Source organism: Garra rufa, chromosome 22 (assembly GCF_049309525.1).
Source record: "Garra rufa chromosome 22, GarRuf1.0, whole genome shotgun sequence".
In the NCBI taxonomy this organism is placed as follows: domain Eukaryota; kingdom Metazoa; phylum Chordata; class Actinopteri; order Cypriniformes; family Cyprinidae; genus Garra; species Garra rufa.
Window position 1 is genome coordinate 28,747,007 of NC_133382.1, and position 17,712 is coordinate 28,764,718.

Below are 17,712 nucleotides of genomic sequence, written 5' to 3' on the forward strand. Positions count from 1 at the left end.
AAATGCATTCCTCAAAAAACATCATTTCTTTACGACCGAAGAAAGAAAGACATGAACATCTTGGATGACAAGGGGGTGAGTACATTATCTGTAAATTTTTGTTCTGAAAGTGAACTGCTCCTTTAAGGCCTAAACATATTTTATTTGAACTTCATTAATAAATTGTAATAATGTTTATATTTGTGAATACAGGATATGCAGTGTTGCTTGATTGGTTTGTATGAATTTCTTTTAAATCCTTTAAAATATCGATATTATTATCCTATTTCTGTGATTTTCTCAGGATGGGAAGTTTGAAAAGGTGAGGGAAAACTACAAAACAACACAGTATATATTAAAAAAAAATTCCTAATACTTACGGTTTTGTTGTTTTCCTTGTTGTTTCTCTCCAAAATGTCACTTCCTAAACGATGATGTCGTTAGAAATTGCATTTTGTTAGTTAAAGGGCTATTACAAAAATGAACAAGTGATACTGAACACACGGGGAAACTCTTTAAATGTTTACATTTTTGACAAGATGTGGACATGAATAATTTGTCCATCGGCTTTCATTTATACTTTGTGTTTGTGTGGCCATTTAAAAGAAACCTACAATTAAAAGAAACTAAGAAGTATTAATGAAATATACTTTATTAAGTACACAGTGAAGCAAACGAAGTATGGTGTAACTTTTTAACGAAAAGCTGTAATCTTGCGACCTCTCGCGTTTGAGACAACAAGCGCGCAACAGTTTCTACGCATGCTGATGACGTAGTTCACACGCGCCGCTGTTTATGTGAGTTGAATTCATTGAAACTCGTAATATTGCGATACAGTCTGTTTGGTGTATTATGACACGTTGAATGTAAGCGTAAATTAAACAGATGGACATAATTTGAGCGACCATTCTATATTCAAGTTTGACTCTGAGGTATGATAACGAAAAACCCGCTACACTACAAGAATATTAAGATATGTGCATTAAACACTTTATTTTGCAGGCTGCTTATAATGAGGATAAATGAAGATACATTACTGGAGGGGGAGAAGGTTGTGTTAGTACCTTACAATGCAGATCATGTTCCCAGGTATATAGTAATTGTAGATCCAGCATATCATCTTGTGTCTGGTGCTTATAGTCTCAGTTCATTTGAACCTCATCTAACCTCTATTTTCAGGTATCATCAATGGATGTGCTCTCCTGAACTGCAGAAGCTGACTGCATCAGAGCCCCTGACACTGGAGCAGGAATATGACATGCAAAGAAGCTGGAGAGAAGATGATGACAGTGAGTTTCCATTACCTTTCACATTAACATTTGTCCTTTTGACATTAAAGCACATAGTCAATATTATCCCTGAGCTGCTTCTGTATTTGTTCATAATGTGATTTTAATCCCTCAGAGTGCACCTTCATCATCTTGGATAAACAGAAATGGGCAGATCCGAGTATACCAGAGCAAGAGTGCATGGTGGGAGATGTTAACATTTTCCTTACTGATCCAAGCGATCCTTCCCTGGCTGAGTTGGAGATCATGATCGCAGGTTATAGAGGTTGCTGTGCATTTTAATTCATTCAGATTGGTTTGAATTGATCAGTAACATCAAATGTTTTTTTAGTGCCCTGCTATAGAGGAAAGGGACTTGGAAAGGAAGTAACACGCATGATGATGTGCTATGGTAAGCCAAAGCAGATGATTAAAGATCTTTTATTAGTAGTGACTTTTCCCTATATGTAGTGTGTGTGTTTTTTTGTTTTTTATTTACCTCAACAGGTGTCCATAAACTTGGAATTCAAAAGTTTGAAGTCAAGATTGGTTTGGATAACAAAATCAGCATTGCCATGTTCAAGAAATTCTACTTCCGAGAGGTGAGAATGAATACAATTAATTCATTCAGGATTTTTTTTTTTTTCTAAATTCTGACACATACTACCAGAAGCTTAGAATAATTAAGATTTTAATGTTATATTAAGATTATATATATTTATTTGTGAATGATTATGTGACATTAAAGACTGAAGTAATAGCTGCTGAAAATTCAGCAAACAGTTTTTGCTGAATTCTGATGAAAAAAAAAATCAAGCCTTAAAGGAACAGTTCACTTTTAGAACAAAAATTTACAGATATTTATTCACCCCCTTGTCATCCAAGATGTTTATGTCTTTCTTTCTTCAGTCGTAAGGAAATTATGTTTTTTGAGGAAAACATTTCAGGATTTCTCTCCATATAATGGACTTCTATGGTGCCCCCGAGATTGAACTTCTAAAATACAGCTTCAGATGGCTCTAAATAATAACAGCCGAGGAACGAAAGGTCTTATCTAGCAAAACGATCAGTTATTTTCTAAAAAATTACAATTTATATACTTTTTAACCTCAAATGCTTGTCTTGTCTAGCTTTGTGTAGATTAAAAAGTATAGAAATTGTAAATGTTTTTAGAAAATAACTAGATAAGACCCTTCTTCCTCGGTTGGGATCATTTAGAGCCCTTTGAAGCTACATTTATACTGCATTTTGGAAGTTCAAACTCTGGGGCACCATACAAGTCTATTATATGGAAAGAAATCCTGAAATATTTTCCTCAAAAAACATAATTTCTAAACGACTGAAGAAAGAAAGACATGAACATCTTGGATGACAAGGGGGTGAGTACATTATCTGTAATTTTTTGTTCTGAAAGTGAACTACTCCTTTAATGAGCGTGAGAGATTTTTTTTTTTTAAATCACCCAAGATTTTAATTATTCCACATTTACCACTAGCAAACAGGTATAGTTATTTTAACTGTTTAACTGCATTTTGAGGTTTGTACATTAGCTATTTTTTTTTTTTTTTAATTTTGTGATTGTAATTCTACAAAGAGTTGGAAACATCTTGAAAAAAATGTATTTTTCCAAAAGATTTGTATGTATGCAAATTGTATAATATCCAAGGTACACATTTCTAGTAATTGTGCAGTTAATTCTCATATTGTATTTTCATAAAGTTTTGGAATATTTGTCCTCTCCCTAAATTTGTCACTAGCAAAACAGTAATAAAGCTTCTATTGACCTATTAAAATTTTGCATACGTCTGCATTGTAAATATATATTTTTGCTAATTTATTACAATTTCCTCAGAGGCAAATCAATATCAATTACATTTTTAACAATATTTCAAATGTAATTTTTGAGATTTGTTGTATTTTGAATCCAAATTTTCTTTGTAAAAGGCAAAAAGTTGATCATACTGATTTCAAAGTAAATTTTTCAATAGTTTGAATACACATTGAATCAAAAACTATCATAACATCTATTATGATAATTCAGTATACTTTATTTTTGACAAAACATCTCATTTTTGGTAGCGACCACATACTAAAGCACTACTAAAAGACAATATAATTTGCATAACTGTACTAATATGAGAATTATGTGTTACCTTTTGTCACTAAAGAAACGATGACATGTTTCTGTCATAACTGTTACAGTAGTGACAATTTTAAATACTTTTAAACCTAGCTCAAAGATGCTAATCAGCACATGATTAGCTAGCAATGTTCAGAACAGTTGTACACATCTAGAAACTAAATGTTTTGAAATAACTCCCAAACAAGTGTGCTTAATTGCAGAAAAAAATGTGTTCGGTAGTGACATTCCTTAAAGCTAAACACAGATTTTTCAGACTTTTCAACATATTTATTTAAAAATGATAGGGCCTATCTACTCACCTTGTATCTATAAGAGTGAAGGAACAAAGGAGCATTTCCTGATCATAAATGCAGGGGTGTAGTTAAAATCAGTCTCAGCCAACGGACTAAAACATGCACTTTTCGGTAGTGAAAAAAATGCGGGACATAAAGTTTCATAATTTACAAAGAAAAAAATAAAATAAATATCTAATATATATATTTTTTTTACTTTTTTTAAAGAATCAAAAAGATACTTTTAAAAACAACACTGAAAAAAAAAATACAAAAAATATTTCAATATCATTTTCATAAGTTGAAATTTAGGGGTTAGGGTTTGGGAAAGCCACTTTCCAATTGAAAGTACCCAATAAATGATGATTTTATATATATTAAGCTTACTAATATGTTAAATATTATTGTGGGTTCCAATAGATAATAGAAGGATCTTAATAAATATCTAAGATACTTAAATGGTTTGGGACAGCAGTTTGCACAAATTCTGTAGAATGGCCCATATATATATTTTTTGCTGTGTGTCTGCAGCTCTCCATCAGTGAGGTCTTTCAGGAGGTCACTCTTGGAGTCACCGTGAATGATGCTTTACAGAAGCATGTGTTTGGAAACATGGATTTCATGCTGCAGAGGGAGTATGGGAAGGCACGGGACAGCAGACAGGCACCGTTCACACCTTTATCTCTGTGATAATGGTTTGTAGAAGACTATGTGTAAAGAGAAACGCCCTACAGTGCATCTCAATATGAAATATTAATCACTCATTGTGTCATAGAAAGCTGAGGTAGTTACCTCTAGTAGTGTTTATCACATTGTTATGTGACAAAATATTTCTGAATTTTTTAATTCAGAATTAAATGTAATGACTCAACCACACATTCAGTACTGTATTGTTAGAAATATTGTGTTGTGATTTTAACCTCTTAAGGCATGGAAATCAAGTAATTGTACTATAAACAAACTCCATTTTAGACCTTTTAATCTGCATAGTGTTTGCATACTGCATGATGTTTTCAAAAATAATTTATGTAGAGAAAACAGCTATGAATTACATTTGTTATATTTTTGTTGCTTCTTGTTAATCTTTGTGAATATACACAAGATGCTAATCATTTTGTCTTTTATGTCAGTTATTTGTGTTGTAGTAAACTTATGGCATTGTTTGTTGTCCATTGATGCTAACAATAAAAAATTATACTTGTCTTTTGATCTCAATGGCTCAATTTCTTAATATCGAATATCAAAATTATTCTACTGTTCTGGTATGCTAACAGAATTAGGCTGTTTCCCAACTTACCTAAAGAGAAAAGTTATTGCAGAAACTTCCTTTAAGGTTCCTTTAAAGGAGAAGTTCACTTCCAATGTACTTATATACCCCCTTGTCATCCAAGATGTTCATGTTTTTTTTGTTTTCAGTCGTAAAGAAATTAAGTTTTTTGAGGAAAACATTTCAGGATTTGTCTCCATATAGTGGAGTTCTATGGTGCCCCGAGTTTGAACTTCCAAAATGCAGTTTAAATGTGGCTTTAAACGTTCTTAAATGCTTTTGTAAACGATCCCAGCCGAGGAAGAAGGGTCTTATCTACCAAAACGATCGGTTATTTATTTTTTATTACAATTCATATACTTTTTAACCTCAAACACTCGTCTTGTCTTGCTCTGCCTGAACTCTGTTTTTTCCGGTTCAAGACAGTTAGGGTATGTCAAAAAAACTCTCAAAATCTTTTCAAAATCATCCTATACTGCTGCAGAAGTACTGACCCAGTGTTTGGAATGTGAACATGCAAAGAAGATCAAACACCCTTAACAAAAAAAGGTAAAACAGTGATATAGAACGATTTTGAAGTTGAGTTCAGGAAGAGCAAGATGAGCGGTTGAGGTTAAAAAGTATGTAAATTGTGATGTTTAAAAAAAACTGATTGTTTCGCTAGATTAGCCATGTTTTCCTCAGCTAGGATCATTTACAACCGCATTTGGGATCGTTTGAAGCCGCATTTGAACTGCATTTTGGAAGTTCAACCTCGGGGCACCATAGAAGTCCACTATATGGAGAAAAATCCTGAAATGTTTTCTTTACAACTGAAGAAAGACATGAACATCTTGGATGACAAGGGGGTGAGTGCATTATCTGTAAAAAAAAACATTTCTGGAAGGTTCAACTTTGCCTTTACTAACTGTGACACAGGGAGAGTAAGCATGAGCTAATCCAAATTGATCAAATCTTTTATTATAAGATGTTGTGAAACAGTATTACATAACACTCCAAAGGTCACGAATGTTATTACTCATCAACTGTTTCTTGAAGTCCATTTTGCTTTTCCTGATTTGGCAGTTTAAAGACATATAAGCAGAATTTTCATTCACAGACTGGTCCTTAGTTATCACACGGATTCTTATTATTTTTTGAAAAAGATGCAGCGACGGAAAAAAAACAATTCCATAGGAATTTCTGCAGACTGGTCTGTGACTTGGTCCCAGTGCGTCACCTGAGAGGCTCAGATCCGCGGCAGGATGGATCATTATCAGACACAGTCAGTCTTATGTTCTGAGTTCAGACACTTTCTGAATGACCTGCTGCACAACCTCCAAACCCTGAGCCCACCTCACCGTCTCCTCGAAGTGTACGTTGAGTGGAACACAGAATGCCTCCTTCCTCAGTTCAGTCAACTGACAAACTCCTATTACGCTGGCTACTCCCACAATTAGCAGGAGGAGTAGTTTTAGGAGCACAGAGAAGAACAGGGAGCAGATGGACCGCTTGGCTTTGGGCACAGGCACTGATGCTGTTGCTGTCTTTTTACCTGAAGTGACGGAAGCATAGAATTTGCACTCAGAAGATCAACATGAGACACTGTATATGTACATGTACAGTATATATATATATATATACAGTGGTGGCAAAAAAGATTAGAACACTTGTATTTTCAACAGCTAAAAATGGTTTCAAGTCAGTTATTTCTATTTTTGTTGTAGTGTGTCAGTAGAAAATATTAGTTTACATTTCCAAACATTCATTTTGCCATTAATTGTAATAATCCAGTCAGATTTTTGTTTGCACAATGAGTCTGACAACAGCCAGTGCTCCACACAGAGATCTGATCTGATCATTATCCAGTCTGTCTGGAATGACTTGAAGAAACAAAATGAACTGAGACAGACTAAATCCAGAAGAACAGTGGCAACGTCTCCAAGATGCTTCAAGAAACCTGCAAAGCCACATGAAAAACCTACTTTAAACGTAAAGGATGGTCACACCAAATGTGACCCTGGACCACAAAACCAGTCTTAAGTCGCTGGGGTATATTTGTAGCAATTGCCAAAAATACATTGCATGGGTCAAAATTTTAGATTTTTCTTTTATGCCAAAAATCATTAAGAAATTAAGTAAAGTTCATGTTCCATGAAGATTTTTTGTAAAATTCCTACTGTAAACATATCAAAATGTAATTTTTGATTTGTAATATCCATTGTTAAGAACCTAATTTGGACAACTTTAAAGGTGATTTTCTCAGTCTTTTTGATTTTTTTGCATCCTCAGATTTCTGATTTCAAATAGATGTATCTCAGCCACATATTGTCCTATCCTAACAAACCATACATCAATAGAAAGCTTATTTATTGAGCTTTCATATGATGTATAAATCTCAGTTTTGTCAAATTTAACCTTATGACTGGTTTTGTGGTCCAGGGTCACAAATGTTGATTTAATTTCGTTAATAGAAGTTAATTGATAAAGAAAATCTGTCTAAGACATTATGTTTGACAGCATCCTCATTTTACGACATTTTTACACAAGTGCCTAAAACTTTTAACAGTAGTGTAGCTTTGCAGGTAGGTTTCTTGAAGCATTTGAGATGTTGCCACAATTCTTCTGGATTTAGTCTGTCTCAGTTTGTTCTGTTTCTTCAGACTGGATAATGATGAGATCAGATCTCTGTGTGGAGCACTGGCTGTTGTCAGACTCCTTGTGCAAACAAAAATCTCACTGGATTATTACAATTAATGGCAAAATGAATGTTTGGAAATGTAAACTGATATTTCCTACTGACACAATACAGCAAAAGATAGAAATAACTGACTTAAAACCATTTTTAGCTGGTGAATAATAATAATTTTGGCCACCACTGTACAGTAAAACACTGCATCCACATACTGTATTTCAGCCTAACATATACTACAGTTCAAAGGTTTGAGGTCAGTATTGATTTTTGTTTAGCAAGGATGCATTAAATTGATCAAAAGTGACAATAAAGACATGTATAATGTTACAAAAATATTCTATTTCATAGAAGTGCTGTTCTTTTTTGAACTTCTAGTCATCATAGATGAAAAGATCACAGTTTCCACAAAAATATGAGAAGTAAAACATTGTTTTCAACAATTGATAAGAACTGTTTCTGGAGCACTAAATCTTATTAAAATGATTTCTGCAGTATCAGGTGACACTGAAGACTGGAGTAATGGCTACTGAAAATTCAGCTTTGCCATCACAGGAATAATCTACCTTATAAAATATATTCAAATAGAAAACCATTATTTAAATTATAATAATATTTCACAATATTACCACATGTTTTAACAGCCTACTAAGCATAAGGATGTCTTTTCAAAAACATAGAACATAAAATAAAATCAAACTTTTGAACAATAGTGTACATCAAAATTTGTACCTTGATTTTGAGCGGCTCTCTTTTTCTTTTCTTCCTTCTTCTTTTTCTGTTGTTCTTGTGCAGCAAGAGCAGCCATCTGAGCTTGATACTCCTTTCTTTTCTTCTCCTTCTCCTCTGCTTTTTTCTTCTTTTGTGCTTCTCTTTCCCTAGCCTCTTTTTCTCTCTGCTTAGCTTCTTTTTTCTTTTCTATTTCTGTAAGGGATTAAAACATATTCTAAGATCAATACATAATTAATACATTAAATGAATACTAAAAAAGGTCAAATATTCTGACTTCACCCAAAAATGACTCACCCTCATTTCATCCCAAACCACGTAAAACCACCATTAATCTTTAGAACACAAGCTAAACTATTTTTGATGAAATCGAGAGCTTTCTGACATAAAACAGTCTTTGTAAAATTGCGGACTTGCATTTTTTTGCCCAGCCTTACTCATTTGAACCAGAATCTACAGATGATGAACTAAGAAAGTTGGACGATCTACTTCAGAACGCCAGCTCCTGTGTCAGCAGCACCACATGTATACGTTGTGTTAAGACTCACACGGAAGAATAAACCCGTTATATTTGTTTTCTCATAGCTTCATAACATTACAGTTGAACCACTGATGTCACATGGACTATTTCAATGATGTCCTTACTACCTTTCTAGGCCTTGAACTTGTCAGTTGTATTGCTGTCTATGCAGGGTCAGAAAGCTTTCGAATTTCATTCAAAATTTATTAATGTGTGTTCTGAAGATAAACTAAGTTCTTGCGGGTTTGGAAAGTCATGAGGCCAAGTAAAACATTCCAGATTTTTCATTTTTGAGGTCAGTTTTTCTAGGTCACTCATAAAACCAAGGCAAATAGGCGACTAGACTAAAAACTCAAAATTCTAGATTTCAAGTTCTAAATTCTGAACTCTAAAAGTTTTGTTCAACTTGTAACACTCATAATATAATTTATATCAGAAATTAGGGAAAAAAGATGTTTTGGACACCCTACCTCTCTCTTTCAACAATTTACGTTCTCGTTCCTTTTCTGCTTCTTCCTGCAGTACCTTCATGTGCTGCAGAACCTGCAGAAAAAATGCAATTTTTGATTGTTTCAAAACTTTGACTATAAGGCTTATTTATTCAGTACAAAACTGATCTTTGATGCTGCTTCAGACCACTCAACTCACCTTGGATGCGCACTGTTTGCACTGCTTCTCATCCAAACAATCGCCTGCAGCCTTGGCCAGCGTTGACTCCAACGGGTTATCCTTCAGATCCAGCCATTTCAGACTCTACAATAAACAAAGGCCCTCATTTACCAACTGCTACTGACAAGCTTAAGATAGGGCGACCATACGTCCTCTTTTCCCCGGACATGTCCTCCTTTTTGGCTATAAAATTATGTTCGGGGGGATTTTGTAAAATATTATAAAATGTCCGGGTTTTTTACCTCATTTCACTGACCGTCATTAATTCAACACTTTAAATGCAGCCACTGCCCACCGCATCCTGGGGAGGGTGTCCTCTTTTTGGATTCTCAGAATATGGTCACCCTACTTAAGATGTAAATAGCATCTTCTAATATTACAGAGAAAGTTTGCATTCATTAGTTCCTGAACCCACCCTGAGTTGTGAGAAGCCAATGGGAAGCATTTTTAGTTTGTTGTTGTATAAATCCAGGTGCTGGAGATTACTGAGTTGCCCAATTTCTTCTGGTAAGCATACGAGTTGGTTCTTGCTCAGGTCGATTTTGATAAGGTGAGTCAAGCCACAGAATTCAGGCTGGTAAGGTAACAAAAAGAGTACAAATTAGTTAAAAAAAAACGACAACAAGCAATTTCTTTTTTTAACAGTTGTTACTTACAGTCAGGGTTGTTAGGTTATTACAGGACAGATCCAAAAACGTTGCCTTTGGAAATGCAGCCTGCACAGAAATCAATGTTTATGAATACAATGAAAAAAAGTAAGGTAAACTTGAAAATGATCATTGTAAAGTGACAAATCTCCAGCCACACTTACCAACTCCTTGACTGGCACTTCTGTAAGATTACTGAGACTCAAATCAAGCTCATTGCCATCGATTTTGTCTTTAATGTTTTCAACTTTGCCTTTACTCATCTTGACGTGCTGCTCCTCACTGAATAAAGAATACAATGAATATGATCAGCAATCAAAGCCATCAAGGCGTTAAAATGAAAGCAAGTTTTGACAGCTAGATGATTTGGACAAAGTGAACAGAGTTTTTATTAATAAAGTTGACTTAAAACAGCAGTGTTTTGATATTATGTTTAATTGTATTGAATGAAAGTTATTACCTTGTTACAGATAGTGAAAATACTCCGGACCCAGTGCAGAGGAGTAGTTGAATGCAATGACTGAACTGATTCCGCACTGCAATGGATGAAAATCCACGTCATTACTCTGGTGTGGCAGGAGGCGCAGCTGACTGCGTGTCTCGAGTCTGGAGCTGCCATCTAGCGTCTGGAGGTCCGAGTCATTTCATTTTTATGTGGATTTATGAGAATGGGAAAGAATGATTTTCAATTTAAAATAGTATGTTAAATAGTGCCACTTTATTAGCCTCTCGGAAATGTACCAAATGCTACTTAAGAGTACGTATAAATGTTAATTGTAATAAGCTGTTCTCATTTTCCTCAAGTAAAACCTAATCATATTAAAAGTCAATATTGGCATTGAGTAATATCAACCAATAACTAGATAAAAAAAGAGTTTGTAGACAAACTTTAGGTTGGCTTGAAAGGCTGGCTAAAGCCTAGCCAGAAATTTTTAAGTAGTTTTAAAAGCTAGAAAAAAGGTTTTCAGTTAGAAGTAGTTTAACAGTATTTTTTAAATGCCAGCCAGCTAGCCAGATGATAGATTTTTAGAAAATAAATAAATAAAAACAGCTGCTTAAGAAAAAGAAAAAAAGGCTGAAAAAACAGCCAAAACTAGCTGATCCATCTACAAAAAAATTAAAAACTGTGGATTTAGCAAATAAAACAAGCTAAACAACAGCCAAAACCAGTTGATTTAGAAAAAAATGCTTAAAAATAGCTGATTTAGCTAAAAAAAAAAAAGTTTATAACCAGCTGGTTTGTCCAAAAAAACCTGCTAAAAACGCAGAAACTGTCCATAATTTTTTTCTGATTTAGCAGAAGCAGCCAAAACCCAGCTAAAATCAGTTTAAACCAGTTGATTTAGGAAAAACAGCCAAAAAAGAGCTAAAACAAGATTTAGAAAAAAAATTAAAACTAGCAGATTTAGCAAATAAACAGTTAAACCAGCTGATTTAGAAAAACACAGCTAAACCCAGCTGATTTAGCAAAAAAAAAAAAAAAAAAAAAAAAAGCTTAAAACCAACTGGTTCCTCAAAAAAAAAAAGAAGCTAAAAACCAGCTGCTTTTGCAGAAAAAAAAACAGCTAGAAAAAAGCCAAAACCAGCTGGTCCATCACAAAGAAACAAAAAAAGAAAAAGAAAGAAAAAGGGCTAAAAAAACCCAGCTAAAACCAGTTAGAAGCTTTAAACCAGCTGGTTCATCAAAAAAAGCTAAAACTAGTTACTAGCTGCTTTAGCAAAAAAATAAAACAGCTAAAAAACAACCAAAAACCAGCTTAAACCTGTTTATTTAGGGAAAAACAAAACCACTCAATTTAACAAAAACAGCCAAAAAACAGCTAAAAGCTTAAAACCATCTGGTTTATCAAAAAAAAAAAAATCAGCTAAAACCAACTGCTTTAGCAAAAAAAAAAAAAAAAGACAAAAATCAGCTTGATTTAGGAAAAATACCTAAAAACCAGTTAAAAGCTGATTTAACAAAAAAAGAGATAAAACCATTGATTAGAAACCATAAAATTAGCCGATTTAGCAAAAACAGCTAAAATCAGCTGATTCAAAAAAAAAAACCAGCTGATTTTCTATGAGCTAAGCTGAGTTTATATAAAAACACTCCATTATAGAAATGTATGTTAAACATGGTTCCCTGTCAGTTCTTTCAGAGAGAAAGTGTTAAATTTGTGTCAGTTTGTGTCATAATATTCTTTAGTGATTTTGTAAAGCATGCTTTATTTCACAAAATATTAAGGCCTACTGGAGCAGGCCGGGTACTTGACAGATGAAAGCGTGGTTAATTTGCAGCTTTATTGCAGTGTTGCTGATATACATACATTGAATAACGAACAAGCATGCTCCATGGATAGCAGACCAATTTACACTATGCACAACAGGCATTTCTTTATTGAATAGTATGGCCTCTTTGTTTTCTTTCTCTGGATCATGGCTACTACACTGGTGATTCTTTTTAACTCTGTAGAAACACATCACAAACTCAATAAAAATCCTCCTACAATGCTCTCAACAGGAAGAAATGTATATAATAGTGTTATGTAATGCAATATATGTAATATTGACCCCTAATTTGAGCTTTCATCATAATTTCAGAGTTTGAAACTACTCAACTTTCCACTCTCGAAAAATGAAGACAAGAAAGAGAGAAACTGAAATGAGATAAACCGCAAAGAAAACCCTGTTAATACATTTGGCCATTCCTAACCAGTAAATATGAGCAGTTTTGGCTTTTAAAGTATTAGGAACAAGAGTCAGTTTGATAGTCTGAAGCTCTTCTAGAATCAGCTGCAATAGCTGCACATCATTCATACTTTCTGTGCTGTATATTTCCTTCAACATCAGAGATTCAAGGGGCGCATCCACTCCAGAGTAAGAGATGCGATCGTTGATGTCTGTTTTCCGGTTATCTGAAAGAAAAACCCAGTCTATTGACTAAAAAGAAACTTTTTGGTATGTGTGAAAGGTATCTATAGCCTACCTGTGTCAGAGCTGTGAACTTCAGGTCTCTGAACTTCATTAGCATCTTGTTCAGAGTTCATATTTATTAAGTATATGACTAAAATTGTCTCCAGAAGACTCAGCAACATGAATGAAAAGATGACAACGACATACACAGCTGCACAGAACAGAAGAGGGAGTTTATATGAAACAAGACAATCTTGACGAGATCTCACTATATTAAGAAAAATGTCCTTAAACTGAGTGAGATCTTACCTATCAGAGGACATCTGTGCGATTTGGATGGCAGAATGTCATTTAGGATAAGCAAAAGTACAGAGATCCCCAGTAGCACAGTCACTTTGAAGCACAGTTTTTCCCCTCTATCTGGGATGAAAAAAGATGCTAGGTCCAAAACGAGGAAAAACAATATAGGTAGCTGAAAATTGATGAAATGCATCAGGGGCATTCTTCTGACTGAAATCTAAAGAGAAAATATGAGGGAGGTTAAAGAAACTGAGACTGTTCTTTCTGGAATGGAAAAATAAATATAGTATTTAAAATAGAAAAATTGTTGAAAATGTAGCCTATACTCACCCTAGGGCAAGCAAGATGTAGGCTAGATGAGTTTGTTTCTTCATCAGAGCAGATTTGGAAAGAATTAGCATTACATCGTGTCCTAACTACACACGACGCAACAAGATTTCAGCAACAAGCAATTTGGCTGTCCACACCAGACGCGACGCGACAGCGCGACGTGACAGGTATCAGCCACTCATAACTGCATAAGTGCACTGCACTCGTGACGAAATGGACAAGTTTATAATCTAATTCAAAAATATGAAACCGTTTTAACATTATTAAAACTACCTACAGAGTGACTGATACCATATTTGTTATGGAGAATGCTTGTTGATTCGCAGTTTTAACGTACGTGTTTGCTTTAATGTATTTTCAAGATCTGAGGTAATTCTGTTGTTGCTTTCGGTATGGCTATAAATGTCGCACAGTATGATATTTGAACTTTCATTAAACACATTTAACATTGAATAAAGCACATAATAAACACCTAAGATTATCACTGTCATAGTTTGTATTTTGTTGTTCCAGCCGCGACGTCGCGGAAATATAAACTGTTTCTAAAATAGAAATGTCGCGTGTCTCTGTCGCGGCTAGTTAGGACAAAAACTCCGATTAACATTGAAAAGATACCTGCTGCGTCCCAATTCGCATACTATCCGTCCTAAATAGTATTCGAAAATAGAATTAGTATGTCCCAAATCGTAGTATGTTCAAAAAAGTATTCCAAAGATTCCCGGATGGTCTACTACTTGACTTCAGAATTCGAAGTGCGGATCAATGCACACTCTAACGGCTAATATTGCCCACAACACATTGCGCGGTGAACGGAGGATTCGATTAGAACTACAAACACGCATAAAAAGTGTTAAAAAACTACAAACATGGAGGATATGCGCGACCAACGGACAGGTAGAGAAAGGAGTTTGAGTGATAAATAATCATTGTGTAACCTGATAAAAAATATATATTTTTAAATGTTATCCTCGTTATATTTCATGTGCAGCAACATTGTGAACTTTTATAATGATATGTTTGGTCATTAACGTTTAAATGCATAATTATGCAAACACGAGCAGAGTTCTCGGCATGAAAGACTCCTGAAAGAACGTGCCTCTTCATTTCTCTCTAATACGGTAGGAAATTAAATTAAACGAAATGTAGATAATGTTAACTGTGATGATTGACAGGGCAGTTTAAACAGTGAGAGGATTCAGGTAACTAAGCAACAGAGCGTCCGTTAAAAAAGCAGTTATGACGAAGTAGTATGTCCCAAAGCTCGCCTACTATTCTGCTACATACTCAAAAGTATGTACTTTTTCTTCACAAAAAGAGTACATACTTTTAGGGCGTAGTATAAGTAGGCGAATTGGGACGCAGCAACCTTTTATCGCGTGTCGCGGCGTCGCGTCGCGTGTAGTCTACAACGGACGCGAGGGCCGCCACAAAAGACAATATAGAACCCATTATAATCAGGAATGCTGCCTACACTAGAAGCGACACGACACGACAAATCCGCCAAAGTAAACTGCCTCGTTTTATCGTACTGACACAAATTTTAAATGATTTGCAATGGTCTTTTACAACGCGACAACTGTTGCATCCAGTGTAGAAATGGTGATTTGCCCACAAATAATTATTCTGGACCTTTTCACTTGACTGGTATTTTGGCCAGATATTTGATGGTTTAAAGTTAAAATGCCGTAGCCTATTATGCATTTGTTTCTTACAAACAAGCAGCTTTTAAAAGTGAACTCACTTCACAATACATAGACTTGAGTAGTGTGGATTACTTGTGGATTATAGAGGGTTTGTACCAGATCAGTTACCCAGATGCATGGCCATATTGGCTATACTCCGATGTAAACAACAGTGTGGATTACACTTAATGTACTACTGAATTTGTTGTTTTGCTAATTTATGCTGTTAGCCATGGGAAAAACGTGTGGACGCTGCTAAATAATATAGGGAAGGACTTAGTAAGCAGGAAAGGGCTAAAGGTAAACTAAAGGTAATAGGTGGTAACGATATGTACAAGCAGTATTAATTAAGACATTAAGCTAATATTTCACCTACTTGACTGTAAATGATAAGAACAAACTCGAATGTTGTCAAGATTCTTGCCCTGAAAATCCTGGTTCAGTTTGGCAAACCACAACCACATTCATTTTTTTTTTTTTGCGCTCTTCTCCTTGTAAAACTTTTGGCAGTCTATAGTGTTTTTCACGGTCCGACCAATTAATACAGCCAAAAACATCACAATAATTGACCATTTTCAGCTGCAGTATTCAGCAAAATATGCGAGTTTCATTTGTTTCAGAGGCATTGTTTACATTTACGTTGACTGATGACGTGTCGTGAAAACACTCTATTGTGATTTTTTTTATCAGCTGTTAAAACTCTTATGACGGCACCTATTCACTGCAGAAGATCCATTGGTGAGCAATTGATGTAATGCTAAATTTCTTCAAATCTGTTCCTGGAAAGAAATAAACTTTACTTCTTATCTACTTCTTGGATGGCCTAAGGATCAGTAAGTTTTCAGCATATTTGTATTTTAAGGGGAGTTAGTACCGTGTACTTTATCCTGTCAAATGTTTGGCCCTCATAGCTCTCATTCTGGAGCGAGACTGATATGTTCAGGAACTCCCATTCTCCCATTGTTAATATGCTTTCTCGAGCTACCTGTGTCGCCTTTGATGAATTGGAGGCAGGAACCAGCTTTATTTCGTTATCTGTTTCACATAAAGGAAACCAGTACAGTGAGACACTGAATGCGTTCAGGGTTTTTTTTCGATAATGGAAAACAACAACATCAAAAAACAATGATTAATAAACAATAAACAAATTTGAATGCACTTAAACTGTAATTAAACCAACTGCAATCAATACAAGATGTTGGTACCAATATCAGCCATTTATTGTTTATCTGCCAACATAATTATGCCAAATAATTCAGCTTGTTGTATTGGCCAGAATATCATGCATCGTTATTTTTAAGGAGTATTTACTTTTTGTGCACTCACCTGAGTAATTAATTGAAGACACTGTGATGTGGCACTTTTGGGTATCAAAAGGAAATTTGTATACATTCATTGTGCAGGTGCTGACAATTTTATGGTCATCGTCCATCCTCACATTTCCATCATGAGAAATATCCAAATATGGGTTCAGTGGTCCATCTTCCTTTTCTGCACTAAAACATCTTGATAAATTATTTACATGCCATGCAAAATGAGTTTTATATCAAAGAAATTATTACATTTTAGATTTTCCCACATATATGTGAATAATTCCTCTCAATGTTACACTGTTAATAAACATATTAAGAAAAAAATGTATATACTCACGTCTCTTGAACATAGAGGTCTGGTTTCCAAAGCATCTCTTTTGGCAAAATCAAATTTTTAATACCACAGAAGTCTTTAGGATCCCAAGAGATTCGTTCATTGTTCCAACTCTAAGTTAGCAAAAATTCATTCATAAATAAATAAATTACTTAAGTTTCAATCAAATTCAGAAATAACTGAAATTATAAAAATTATAAGCAGAATTCCTGTTTAACACTTACCATGGACATCCATAAAAGAGGAACAAAGATCTGAGATTTTTCATTCTGCAAAAAATAAATATGTATATATATAAAACAGACACAGACTAATGATCCACTCACATTTGTTGGCTGTTTGCAGTCATACCATAGAAAGGATGCCGTAGAGGTAAATATCAAAATACACTATGGTGGGGTGTGTCCAGTCCAGTGCGGGACGGCAAGTTGTGAATTTTTCATTGTCTCTGGTAAGATTTAAATATTCCAGTACATCTTGCTTACTGCATACTTGTTTTGGAAGCACTAAATCTGCAAGCCAGGAAATATATTAATACAGCTTTAGAACAATTGACGATTGTCTGTGCATTAAAAAGAAAATAAGCAAAGCTTTACTCACCTACTAGAAAAAGTAGACAGATAACACAGACAGGAGAAGAACCCATATCCAACTGTCAGTGTGAGACCACCTCTAGTTAGCAGATGACTGGCA

At 34.7% G+C, this 17,712-nt stretch overlaps 3 protein-coding genes across 4 annotated transcripts; 1 reads left to right on the forward strand and 2 right to left on the reverse strand.

Moving 5' to 3' along the window:
- Positions 1 to 752: 752 nt before the first annotated feature.
- Positions 753 to 4,864, forward strand: nat9 (N-acetyltransferase 9). Of its 2 annotated transcripts, none has more exons than XM_073828551.1 (7): positions 753 to 776; positions 982 to 1,068; positions 1,159 to 1,268; positions 1,384 to 1,524; positions 1,600 to 1,659; positions 1,755 to 1,849; positions 4,194 to 4,864. In XM_073828551.1, coding segments are annotated over exons 1-7 (654 nt in total). In that variant the 5' UTR covers positions 753 to 774; the 3' UTR covers positions 4,353 to 4,864. The 2 variants fall into 2 exon arrangements, with proteins under 2 accessions (XP_073684652.1, XP_073684653.1); XM_073828552.1 differs by lacking the exon at positions 753 to 776 and adding an exon at positions 810 to 911.
- A 1,054-nt stretch (positions 4,865 to 5,918) lies between these two features.
- On the reverse strand, positions 5,919 to 10,706 carry LOC141298225 (leucine-rich repeat-containing protein 59). Its single transcript, XM_073828735.1, has 8 exons — positions 10,626 to 10,706; positions 10,330 to 10,447; positions 10,175 to 10,234; positions 9,934 to 10,092; positions 9,498 to 9,602; positions 9,320 to 9,392; positions 8,333 to 8,524; positions 5,919 to 6,463 (listed from the first exon to the last, which is right to left on the reverse strand). The coding sequence occupies exons 2-8, from the start codon at positions 10,426 to 10,428 to the stop codon at positions 6,201 to 6,203; spliced, it is 951 nt and encodes a 316-aa protein (XP_073684836.1). The 5' UTR covers positions 10,429 to 10,447; positions 10,626 to 10,706; the 3' UTR covers positions 5,919 to 6,200.
- On the reverse strand, positions 10,630 to 17,665 carry LOC141297468 (5-hydroxytryptamine receptor 3A-like). Its single transcript, XM_073827898.1, has 9 exons — positions 17,620 to 17,665; positions 17,371 to 17,531; positions 17,023 to 17,132; positions 16,699 to 16,868; positions 16,247 to 16,407; positions 13,370 to 13,577; positions 13,134 to 13,271; positions 12,902 to 13,062; positions 10,630 to 10,791 (listed from the first exon to the last, which is right to left on the reverse strand). The coding sequence occupies exons 1-9, from the start codon at positions 17,663 to 17,665 to the stop codon at positions 10,630 to 10,632; spliced, it is 1,317 nt and encodes a 438-aa protein (XP_073683999.1).
- Between the last annotated feature and the right edge of the window lie 47 nt (positions 17,666 to 17,712).

Excerpts from the sequence above, each read along its gene's own strand:
- nat9 (XM_073828551.1), top strand. Across the intron at positions 1,069-1,158 it reads AATGCAGATCATGTTCCCAG|GTATCATCAATGGATGTGCT; the intron begins GTATATAGTAAT and ends CTCTATTTTCAG. Across the intron at positions 1,269-1,383 it reads CTGGAGAGAAGATGATGACA|AGTGCACCTTCATCATCTTG; the intron begins GTGAGTTTCCAT and ends TTAATCCCTCAG.
- LOC141298225 (XM_073828735.1), bottom strand. The coding sequence starts at position 10,428 with ATGAGTAAAGGCAAAGTTGAAAACATTAAAGACAAAATCGATGGCAAT. Across the intron at positions 10,235-10,329 it reads AAGTGCCAGTCAAGGAGTTG|GCTGCATTTCCAAAGGCAAC; the intron begins GTAAGTGTGGCT and ends ATTTCTGTGCAG. Across the intron at positions 9,603-9,933 it reads TTGGCTTCTCACAACTCAGG|AGTCTGAAATGGCTGGATCT; the intron begins GTGGGTTCAGGA and ends TGTTTATTGTAG.
- LOC141297468 (XM_073827898.1), bottom strand. The coding sequence starts at position 17,665 with ATGGGTTCTTCTCCTGTCTGTGTTATCTGTCTACTTTTTCTAGTAG. Across the intron at positions 17,133-17,370 it reads TCTACGGCATCCTTTCTATG|AGTTGGAACAATGAACGAAT; the intron begins GTATGACTGCAA and ends TTGCTAACTTAG. Across the intron at positions 10,792-12,901 it reads AGACTATCAAACTGACTCTT|ACGCTAGATGGCAGCTCCAG; the intron begins GTTCCTAATACT and ends TCGGACCTCCAG.